Source organism: Lichenostomus cassidix, chromosome 9 (assembly GCF_008360975.1).
Source record: "Lichenostomus cassidix isolate B80296 chromosome 9, HeHo_3.0, whole genome shotgun sequence".
NCBI classification, from domain to species: Eukaryota; Metazoa; Chordata; class Aves; order Passeriformes; family Meliphagidae; genus Lichenostomus; species Lichenostomus cassidix.
Window position 1 is genome coordinate 11,367,686 of NC_139490.1, and position 12,511 is coordinate 11,380,196.

Consider the following 12,511-nt stretch of genomic DNA (forward strand, 5'->3'; position numbering starts at 1 on the left):
TTGGTGGCCCAGCAGGTGCTGGGTATAGTGCACCAAAACAACCGTGCAGCCTCAATTCTCTTCAGCACATAGTGTGATGATCCAACATAGTCAAAACTGACAGAGGGTTATTCTTCTCTTCAGCCCCAATGTCCACTGGAGATGGTGTTCCCTGAAGGCCTTATGCAAGCACAGAAAGATGCACTTAATGTAGCCACATCTTCACTAATTCAATGGTTTCTGAAACCACAAATCTATTAACCCTGGCTCTGCATATTTGCAGCACAAAACATAAAGACAAGTCTCCTGCATTTTTTTTTCCATAGTATCACATGTGACTTGGGAGTATTCCAATTCTGGTGCAAACAGGGGTACATGCAAATGCATAAAACCTTCAGGAAAAAAGACATAGGCCCTGTATAGAACATTACTGCCAACAGCTCCAGTTAAGGGGAAAAAGAAAAGCCTTGTCCCAGCTGTAATGAAAGGTTCCCCTGGGCAGCAAGAAGAGTAGTTTTCCTCACAGAATATGTGCATCTCAGCTGAATTAGTTAATGTGTGTTGAACACACTGAAAATTGTGAAGTGGTATATAAATGCTAAGGATTGTTACTTATTATTGTCTTGGTGCACAACAGCGGAAACCAGTGCCATTTACAGACATGAATTAAGAACAACAGGAGGTCTATCAACACACTGTGGGTTTGGGGATTTTCTTCATTTGTCTCCCTCACTCCTGTCTCCCTCAGACAGAAATCTCTTCCACAAGACACCTATAGTCTATGCCAAGCAGTGCTGGCCTTGGCCCAGTGAAGCCTGTCACACTGGAACAGCTTTGTTGGGAGGGGGTGAGACCTCCACATAGAATAGAATAAAATAAAGGCATGTACATATTTTAAGGTAAGGAAAGGGTTACTTAAAAGAAGTTGAGAACTCAGTGATATACACAGAACAATACAGTGATTCATATACATACAAGCAATGTCTTACAAGACTGGTCTAAGCATAAGGGCAGATTTTTAAACACTGATTTCTTTACCTGAATTGTTAAGAAGCAGCTTAGATAAAGAGATGATTCCAGGTCTCCTGTATGTGACTTGGGTGAAGGAGTGAGAAAGTTTGTTTAGTTTTAGAAGGAACACATGAAAGCCCTAGTTCAAAACCAGAATTTAAGAAGATCAAACTAATTTTTTTTACCTTTGATTTTCCAGGCTGACTTGTTACTTATCTCTGCAGCTCTGATAATGTGACAATAGTTTTGCTAAGTGCTCATATAGCACATATGAATCTCTCCCCAAGACAATTAAGATAACTGCACAGAAACAGTCATTCTTTGATGTTAGAAGCCTGTGTCAAAGAGGTTATTTTCACTGTAACATTGTTGCCTCAACTGCATAGTTTGCACATTCACAAAATTCACGAGATATTGACAAAAAATGGGGGTTCAGGGTCAAACTTTTACAGACAGCTTATTACATAAGGCAAGCCTGTGAGAGATGCTCAATCAAATTGTAATGGGTCCTTTTTCTCAATAATGCACTTAAATGTGCATTACAGCTTGCACATTGGAAAAAAAAAACATGGGCCTTTAATTCAGCTTGTCAGAGACATGCTGTGCTGGCAGAGATACTTGCATTCCTCTTATTTTCCTCAAGTTACTGATTGCTTAGCACATGGATGCCCTACTGTCTACAAAATACAGATATTTCAGCAACTCAAGCTTTAAGGGCCTTATATCAAGGGGCCAATATCAATACCTGATCTGCCATTCAGCACACTGTATGCAACTGTAAAAGACAAATTCCAGAGGCCCTGAAGTGTTGTTATAATGTCATTCCCTTCTCTATTTGCAGAGCTGCACTTTTCTTTTTTAATACCATTAAACCAAAAGTTTATTTTAAACAGCAATTCACAGTCCATGCTGGAAGAGAAGCAAGCTCTGCTGGTTGTATTACAATGACTAACTACTGCAGAGCAGTTCCTCAGCTATCCCTGCATTCAGATCTGCATCCACACCCAGGCTTCAGAATCACATAGAATGGAGTGGGTTTCAGAGAATCACAGAATATGCTGAGTTGGAAGGGACCACAAGGATCACCAAGTCCAACTCCTGGCCCTGCACAGTACAGCCCCAAGAGTCACACCATGTGCCTGAGAGTGTTGTCCAAATGCTTCTTGAGCTGTGCCAGGCTTGGTGCTGTGATCACTGCCCTGGGGAGCTGTCCCAGCTCCCAACCACCCTCTGGGTGAATAACCATTTTCTAATATCCAACCTAAACCTCCTCTGACTGTCACTGTCACCACAGAGAAGACATCAGAGTCTGTCCCTCCTCTTCCCCCCACACAGAAGCTGTAACTGCAATGAGGTCTCCCCCCAGTCTCAACAGACCAAGTGATCTCAGCTGTTCCTCATACATCTTCCCCTCAAGGCTCTTCTACAACTTCATTGTCCTCCTTTGGATGGTCTCTAATGTCTTTCTTACATTGTGGGGCTCAAAACCACCCTCAGCACTCAAGGTGAGGCTGCTCCAGCCCAGAGCAGAGTGGGACAATCGTCTCCCTTGCCCAGCTGGTGATGCTGTGCCTGGTGGAAAGGTAATTAGGTGATTACTTTGTCATAAGAGGAAATTAGGTTCAACAAGAAGGACTTTCCCCTCACAAAACTGTGCTGGCTGTCACCAATGACTGTGCTGTCTCTCAAGTGTTTTTCAATACTTACCAGAATAATCTTCTCCATAACTTCACTGAGCACTGAAGTGAGACTGACAGGCCTGTAGTTTCTGGGGTTCTCCTTCTTGCCCTTCTTGAAAATCAGGAATGTTTTGCAGTTTCCAGACAGCTGGGACCTCTCTGGATTCACAAGACCACTCAAAAATCATTGAGAGAGGTTTTGTGATGACATTGGCACGTCTTTGAGAATTCTTGAATGAATCCCATCAGGCCCCATAGATTTGTAAGGATCCAGCTGGAGCAGCAGATCCACACAGCTTCATGGTTGACTGGGAGTTGATCATTCAGTCATGGTCCTCCAGCTCAGCGCACTGAGACCCCTTGGTCTATCATTCTTCCTTCCAAGCTCATTTAAAGCCCTGTCAATGAGCACCTCTGGATCAATATAACCATGCCTTGCTGTGAATGGCGGCAAAGGAAGAGGTGCATTTAGAAGCAGATGAGGGTATTTCCCTGCTGCTCACAGGACAACTCGTACTTCATTTGAATGCAGTCAGTTAGCTCCTTTGTTTGCTCTCAACTCCAGATTCCACAGTGCACCAGACAATCCTGTACAATCACGTTCAAGAGTGGCAATGCACAAAAAAATTTTACATGAATTGGTCACAAAGTACCTACAAGAGGTTGCAAGATCATGCAAAACATCTTCTAGAGTAGGCTCCTGTTGCACTGAGCTAGGGACAGAGATTAGAGTTATCAGCTTTGACACTCAGCAGGAATGTGTCACAAAGGATTAAATCATTATTTCATGAAGTGTCAGCAAACGCAGCTCTCCTGCTGTTCTACCACTAACTTATACATTAATTAGTGAGGTACAAAACAAACATGAAATATCTCCAAGCACGTGCCTGTGGATCGGACACAGCCAGAGCTATTAGCACAGGATTCATTTCCACAAGGAGTCTCTGAAAGCATCACTAACTCTTCAGACTATTAAAATGCAGAGAGTAGAAGCGCTGAAGGGAAATGCATAGAAGCTAATTGCAATGTTTGTCTTAGCATTTTTGATAGATGTTTAATACCACTCCTTCTTCACAACCTCAGCACCTGCTTTTCTAAACCAGGTCAAATACACACCACTGAATAAAAACATCCATCCTTTGGAGAGAGTTGTGGAGCAGTGCCATAAGATCCCACAACATGAACAAGAGAGTTAAGACATTCCATTGCCTAACAGATTATGCAGCAAAAATTGACTTTGTTATTTCCAGATGCAACTGAAAGTGTTCCCTAGCTGCTCAGCAGTTCTGGACCAAACCATTTATGAACTCTCAGTCTGTCAGTGGGTGGAAGAAATTCTGCATGGTCTGACAGCAAGCCACAGTAGAGAAGATCTAGGCAGACCAGTGCCATCCCACACATAAACCTCTACTTTTCTCCTAAATTATGACCTCAGAAATGTGTCACTGGAAAAAAAAAAAAAGAAGAAAAAAAAAAAAAAAGAGAGTCACTGCTAATGGCTTTCCAAGCAGGACTTCTAGTTTTGGCCATGTCATGTATCTTGCCTTCTGTCCCAAACTGCTGCCTTGTACTGAAAGACATTGCCTGACTCTGTCAAATTACGTCAGTATGTAAGGGACTATGGACAGGATGCATTCTTGAAACTAATTTGTCCCAATTTTGCTTTGGGATCCCTTCAGTACAAAATAAGATTACTTGCTTGAACTGGGTCAGGTTGTAATCTCTCTCACAGAGGGTGAATTGTACTTGATCTCAAAGCCACTAGATCAACATCCAATGACAGGGCAACTATTTGTCTTCACTGTTTAAATACTTTTTGGGGCATGACTCTCAAAAACAGACTTCCCTTTACATTTTTAGTCTTGGAGGGCCGCGTGATTAAACCATCCAAGAAGAACTGCAGCACTACAATGTTCCACTCCTCCAGTACCACCCCACCTTTGACAGACTGCTGAGGCACAGGACACAAGCAAGATTCCTCATAGTACCAAGGCCCTACTACATATCCTTATCCTTCCGAAGCTTGCATAGGTCTGCATAAATTTGGGGGCAGTTCAGAACAGAGGTCTAGGGTGTCCTCATTGTGACTCAGTGTTTCACCTACAGAACGATTTTCTTAGGTTGAAATAGATGCCACCCACCTCCTGTTCTACCAGCTGAAGCCACCCAATGCTGTGAAAATGTCTGCCCACAGCCCTAAACATGAGTGGGTGGCAGTAGCTACCACTGCTGTGTCAAAGACATGGATATTATGAACCTTAGAGCAACTAATCACCCCCACTCAATGGTATGCAAACTGTAGTTTCGACATCAGCATGCTTGTAACAAAATGCATTAGCAACCTTCTAATTAAATGCTTTAAATCAGGTTAAAATCAGACTGTCTGACAGTTGAAACACAATGCATTAATAGGATTGTTCTAACTTTCTTAGCATCAAGTGTTTATTAAAAGCTCAAAAGTCAAATATGTTGGGGAGCAGGGAATCTATCTTCTTCAAACTGAGTGATTCCTATACAACCACACAGTCACTGAAATAGTGCTTTGAAAGAACTGCAGAAAGTTTAACGCAGAAGTACATGATTCAGAGATCTGCCAGGCTGGCTGAAGTACTAAGGCACAGATTAATCCACTCAGTCTAGGACAACTGCTATTTACAGTAAAACGGAATGCAACAGAACAGTAGAAATTAAAGCAAGCAGTAGAGTTCTCTTAATGAAACACAGCAAAATCCATAGCTGCATCTGTCAATTGGAACATCAGCTGCTGCTGAAAGATTTGTTTTGAATGTCTGATAAGCTGCCTTCCAGATGCATTAGCAAAAAAAAAAAAAAAAAAAAAGGCCAACCTCCATATTTTTGTTAGTCAGACAGTAAGAGAGGTTTGTGCTTTGTGCTCACAGAAGTCATAAACCTTCACTGGATATAAAATCCAATTAGGATGAGGAACCGATGAAATGTGGTTCTAAGTTCCAGTAAAACTACAATTCAGCTCCTGAACTCACATCACACTACAAGTCATCAGGACAAGACTTGGACACGCAGCTGGAGGTCATTTTTCAGCTTTCTCACGCTTGCTCCCACGCAGGCTCACTGCTCTTTTCCCAGTAATGGACATTGTGTGAATACAACCCCCAAAGCTGCTTTCTGCTTAGCTCTAATGATAAGTCCTCTGCTTTTCCAGGACTTTCACCTTCTGAGTCTTCTCTAGGCTGGACACTGTCTGTGAGCTACTCTGAGTACACATCCAACGTGCAGATTACCAAAGCTATAATAAAACATGTCCTCTAGCCTTCCTAAGCAATGTTGGAGTCATCTTTAACTTAGTTTCACCTATAAAAGCAGCCAGCTGCTTGAAAGAAAGTTGAACAACTGGTTTCTGACTAGAATTGCCCTGAATGTTTTAACATTCATGCAAAGTCATGTGGAAAAAAAAAAAAAAGGAAAAGTCAAAACCTCAACAACTCCTGTATCCTGGTTACCATCCTCCACTATAATTATAAAATTGCCCTTAAAACATAATTGCATAATTGGGCTTGGCAAGTATTCACCCAAATCTTTTACAAATATTTCCACAGACTGAAGGAACAGGCGGTGGGCAGTCTGACAAGCCTGCCATGAGAATTTGTGCCCTTAGGACATGTTCCTAGCTATTACACTAAATACTTTGCATCACAGACTAATGTTTCAAAACAGTAGTTGAGCAAGTGAAGTATCGGCATCTTCAAAAAAATTGAGACAAAGATATTCAATCTATTTTCACTGGTGACACATATATGGACCAGCAATCCCTTTGAACAAAGAGACAGTGGAGGCTACCAAACCTTTTTAACTAGTTATATTGATGGAATTCCCGGTGAGATGACATTGGTTGATTTCTGGCATGTACAACCAAACAGAAGCTACCAATGCTTGCTAAGCTTACTTTACCAGTTTAGTACACTGTCACCTAATTAAAAACAAAAAAAAAAAAAAAAGTTCAACAAAAACACCGAGAAACCCTTGCAGCCTCAAATGCAAATACAGAAACATGTGGTTTGCGGGGAGAGGAGACACAAGTGAAGCCAGAAACGAAATCTGCGATACAGTAAGGTTGTTTTTAACAGCTGTGCATTATGCATTCAGCAGCACAGGGAATGCCAGCAGGGAGCCTTTATTAACATAGGCCTCGGAGTACAGTGTGCTCCTATCATGATTGGCCTCTCTTGAGAGAAGGGGCACACACACAAAAGACTTAACCCTAAAGAGATCACTCCGATCCTGTTGCTATTGCATCAGCTCGACGCTACAACAGGAACCAGAGAATTTCCATGATGTATCACAGACAAACAGGTAACACTTCAAACAATGCCTGAAATCTAATCTACAACAGATTTTATCAGCAAGTTATGGCAGGTGGGGATGGGGAAGAAAAAATACCACACAAACCCACACAAGAGTCAGACTATCAGTGCTGTTCCACTACACAGACCTCAGGTATGGGGGGGACTGCAAAATTCTTTCCTTGTAGAAGCTGCTGACAAAAGCAAGCTATTTTCAGGTCACCTGTGTTCTCAGCACAGCAATCTGCACCTCCACAACACATATTTTGGGGGCCCATCAGTCCAAGAAACAGCTGGAAGCCTCACTATAGATGCAGGGGCTCAGCAGGGTAGCTCACTCTATTTGGTAAGCTGGTACTGGCAGCAGCTTCCACTCTGAGACTTGCCTCTATCACAAACACTTGCTAGCACACCCAGCACAGCGTCAGGCAGACACCAGAGAATTAGGAAATTATCTCAGAATAGGCTGACCACCTCTCCTGTATCAGGTGCTGAGACAAGCTCTCTAGAGGTCTTGTCAACAGCTCTAAGTTGCAGCTGGCTGCAGATGCTAAAAGTGTGACCTGCCCTGCTGGGCACTTCCCACAGAAGTAACCACTGAAGTGGCAAAAAGATACACTAGAGATGGTAAAAACCCAAAAGGCCACTTTAGCACCAATTTAAACTAGTCCTTTCCCTGATTTGATTTCTCGGGAAGGAGAATGGCATGAAATGTCCTAAGCATCCGTCTTCTGGCTCCACTGAGAAGACTCACAGTAGGAAATAGAAACAAAACACCAACCCAAAGAACCTGAAACTGCTCTAGATGACTGAACACTGACATGTACCTGGAGCAGAGAATATAGGTCTCTATAGTCTGCACTTATTTATATCTCCATCTCTTGTTAAAAAATAAAATTCTAGCATTAGTATTCCTAATAACATGAGCTGGTTTGAGGCAGCAATAGCACTAGAAATTTCAAGGGGTTATTTTCTATGCAACGTTCTAGTTCCCAAGAGCATAATATATGGGTCTTCTAAGCCTACCACATCTGTGCATTACTTTTTACTTAGGTGCTGAACAGAAAGAGACAAGTAGTGTTTATTAAAGAATTTCCTGAAAGTACTTGTACTGCAAGAACAATACTCTCTAGGTCAGGTACTCTTTAAAGGGTTTTAATATGACTGCTACGCACCTCTCACCACAATGGCACCAACTGCTTTAAAAATCAAAATATCACTGACTGCAATATCATCATTTGATAAAAATACCCCTTTATCATTCTTTAGGCACCAAACTCCCCAAAACTGAGTCATCAGGAGAATAAGTAATTAGCTCCTTTCATGACTAGCAGGCAGAGACTTGGTGTCTCAGCCTCTTTTAGCCAGCCCTCTGCCCAGCACACAAAACTGTCTTTTCTCCATTCTTTTTCTTGGTTACTACAGCCTTGCCATCCTCTGAAGCTCAGTTATACTTGGGTCAAAGAGACAAGTATTTATCAGGCATAGCTCAGCATGAGTACAGGAAGTTACCCAGCAAAGGCACCAAAACACACCTGTTGTTTTGGTGTAGGGTGTTGGCAAGACCATATGGTCTTAGTGACTGTGAAAGTCCAGGAACTGCCCACACTCAGAAAATACTCACTTCTCCCACCAGAGAGGTGAGTAATTTGCAATCCTGTTCTAATGCTTGGGGCACAAGATTTTGGACAAATGCATGACAAGTATTAGCTCTCCCTAATTTTCTCACAGTCCAACACTTTAGATCTCCCAGAGCTCAGTTGCTTATAGCCAGGGCAAGGTAACACAGATGAAAAAGAGTTAATACAAATTAAAAGCAAAGTCTGACCTAGAGGGCAAGCCATGCAGAGTACAAACATCTGAGAATCCGCACAAGGTCTCCTCACCTATCATTCATCCACCAATTACACACCAATGTAATTAAATCAGGAAAGCTACGTTTAATTTTCCTATCATCACCCGACGAGATAAGAGCAGTACGTATGGGAGGGATCAGGCACAGGGGAAAGAGCTATTTATTAATAAGTTAAATCCTTTTAGATTTAAGAGCCTCTCTTGCTAAGAAGGATCTGATCCACAAACACAACTTCTGGGTCTAACGCAGATAAATCAGACATCCCATCTCCATTTCTGCCCTGGGCTCGGTCCTCAAGTCTCTTCTTCCATTCAGAAACAAGACTTACTGCAAATTATCATGTACAACTTAGACAGAAATATAGCTTTTGTTGAAACCAAATGTTTAGCTATACATTTATAACAGAAAAATGCTCATCTCCCAGTCATTATATTAACAAAGACAACCACATTAATTTACATTATTTCCAAACAGCCTAAGGCTCTCTGTTTCATGAACAGCAAGGCATTAGGGTGCATTTGCAGAAATATAAGGCATGCTCTAGTTCATTCTTCTGTCTTTCTTCTATTGCCTTTTCCCACATGAGGCAGGAAGAAATTGTGGTCCCTGTACCCTGCAAAGACTATTAATGTTGAATAGGATCATATGAAGCTTCCTTTACTTGCTAGCCTCACTGCAGCTATAGCTGTTTTCTCTCCGCTCTTCTTTGCTCCATCCTATCCAGCCATGCTTCCTCAGCCTCTTATTTAAAGCCCTGATTGAAAAATGTATCAGCTCATAATAGTGGATGACTTCCACCAGATCAGGTTTTCAAAAACAAAAATCCTACAGGACTTGATGCAACCATGGCTTCACCACATCTTTTTATTTGTTTAACTCAGAAGGGAAAAATATTTATAACTGCAACTATAAATATACTACTGACTTTTCAACTTGTTGTCCTTGTTCTCAGGCTAAATTTAGTCTGCTATATCCTGTCCAGCCCTTTGTGAAAAAGCAATACACACATAAAATCCCATCCAGCAGGCAATTATGCTTATCCAGGTACATTACGAGATAACCAGAGGGACAGGTAGATTCTCATTACAGAGTGTAGGTGTGTTCATGGCTATAGAGGAAGTGGTCTATTATAATGACCATCCTTTGATACAGAAAATAATAATTATTGCAATAGCAGAGCTCTGTGTTTCTGGATGAGAAAAGTGATGTAGGTTATTCAGAGTATACATGTAGACCATACACTTGATTTGTGCCAAGTATGCTTTAAGGGTGTATGTGTACCTCTGAGCTACAAAGAACCATTCACTGGCCACAGCAGCTGTTTACACCAAAATGTTTGAGAGAATGTTTAAGACAATGATTCAAACTTGGATGACTGATTTCAAGGTCTAATCTGCATGTTAAAGAGCATCCTCTTGTGTCCTGAAGGCTCTTGTTCTTGTGAGTGATTTCTTAGTTAATTCAAGGTAAATATTTATCAGAAACTGACTACGTGGAGAATCAGAGTTGTTACTCATTCTGTTACTCTTAAGAAGCCTTAGTCATGCCAGAGCCCAGGTGATATCCGCAAGGGCCAACACATGCTTCACTCTGGTTTAAGGATCCTTGCCCGCGATTCAAAGTTTCACGCAGATGAGGACTCCCCCGCCACAATCTGACTTGCTCCACTCGCTGCGAGTTTTGCAACCTAAGCAAGAAAGGCAGTTCGGGAGATGCTCCTGTAGAAGCATCAGCCGGTCTAATAACCAAAATAAGCGATCCAGGGAAAAAAAAATAAAATCTGTGTTTCCTACGCCTTGATATCTGTGGAAAAACAATAAAGGGTCGGGCTCCCCTCGCCTGCAGCCCTGCTGGCTCGGCGTGTTTCTCGGGCACCGGTCAGCTCTGCGACCCAGCCTTTCCTCTGCGCTTATAAATACATCGCTGCCAAAGGCTAGTTGGATAGGACAGGAAAAAATAGTTTCCTGAGGGTGAGAGCCGCCCTGCGAGCCAGGACCCCCCAAGCCCGGAGGCCCCGGGGCGCAGGGAAAGGCTGCGCTGGTGCCGCACCGCCGGGAGCCCTGCCCGGGGGTCCCCGGCCGGCATCGCCCCCACCCCCGCCCCGCACGGTCCCTGCCCTACCCAGCATGGAGAAGATGAAGTCCTTCGCCGTGTGGATCTCCAGGGCTCGCTGGTCGTCGTACTCCCTCTGATCGTGCTTGGTGAATTCCTGGATGAGTTTATTTAATTCCTCCACCCTGGCTCCCGATCGGAAATCCAGCTCCGGGAAGGGAGGCTTGCTGGTGGTGCCGGCGGACCCTGCCTTGCTGGCGAGAGGCGCCGCCATCTTCATGCAAAAAAAAAAAAAAAAAAAAAAGGAAAGAAAGGGAGAGGGAAAAAAAAAGGAGGGGTTTGCGCTGTTGCAACGGAAGAATGCGAGCGGCGGCGCAGCGGCAAGCCCGGGCGCGGGACTGGCCGCCGGCGCGGAGCCCGGAGCGCGGAGCGGCGCCGGCCGCCGCGATCAACAAGCGGCCGCGCGGGCTCAGCCCCCGCCCGCGCCGCGCCCGCGGCACCGCGGAGCCGCCCGCCCGCTGCCCGCCGCGGGGGGAGCGCAGCGCAGCGCAGAGCAGCGCAGCGCAGCGCAGCGGGGGCTGCCCGCGCCGGCCCGGGGCCGCGGGGGGGTTGTCCGCTGCCGGCGGCACGGCGGGAGGCTGCTGCGGCTGGAGCCAGACCGCTGGCTCGGGATAATTTTTTTTTCTTTTTCTTTCTTTTTTAATTTAAATTTAATTTTAAACTTCAGCAAAAGCCTTGTCCTGCCGGTGGATTAATAGCCGGCTGGGAACTCTGCTCCTCTCACATGTTCCAAGGCATTCTGTGTTTATTCCTTTTTAGCTTCTTACAGTATCTGGAAGATTGCTTTGAATATACGTATATGTATATAAGAAGTGATTTTGTCGTATATCTTAGGAGCAATGACCACGATAAAGTACAGTTACTGTTGCACTTGAGACTCGAAGCCTCGAAGCTCCTGGGAGTTACATAGACAAAGGGTAGGGGGAGAAATGGGATCTCAGAAGACTTGCTTGAGGTCAAGCAGCCTGTGGCAAGGAGCCTAGACCTCTGATCTTCATCCATTTCTTCCATCGAAAAAACCTACACCCTTTTCTTCTGTATGTATATTAATGCCTTCTAACTTTCCAACCTGCAGTGGTTTTCTCCCTTCAGCCTGATCTTCTGTGCCTTGACCCATCATTGAGCATATACAGCACGATCTATTACATACCTTTGTGCATCCACTGGAAGAGCTGTCTGTCTTCCTGCCCAGGAAGCATACAAATATATTGTGTTTGCCTTCTATAGGGCATTTAGAAGCTGTGGCATTTAAATGCTATGGCACTGATACAAACTGCTTGGATATGTATTATCCTCTCAAGATTCTTGGCAGGAAACAAAGCTTTCAGCTCAGACTCAGACTAGTAAAATGTGTCTACCAGAATCGGGCATGAGTGTGCAGAGAAATAATTGGAAAATGAAACTACGCTCAGTGTGACGAGGTTACAGGCTGGCTTGCCTGATACATTGTAAATGCAGACGCCAGTCTTTAAACCTGAGCTTAGGGATGTCGCTTGGTTCCTCTGAACCATTATCTTGGTCAGAAATGGAAGTTCAGCACAAGGGATGTCTTGGAC

General features: G+C 43.8%; 1 protein-coding gene across 1 annotated transcript in view; it reads right to left on the reverse strand.

The window, feature by feature from the left end:
• Window positions 1-11,336, reverse strand: part of MB21D2 (Mab-21 domain containing 2) — a 57,610-nt gene extending 46,274 nt beyond the window's left edge. The window contains exon 1 of the mRNA XM_085069408.1: window positions 10,965-11,336. Coding sequence (XP_084925534.1) covers window positions 10,965-11,175 — 211 coding nt within the window. The 5' untranslated portion in view covers window positions 11,176-11,336. The remainder of the gene's footprint in view (window positions 1-10,964) is intronic.
• Window positions 11,337-12,511: the final 1,175 nt, after the last annotated feature.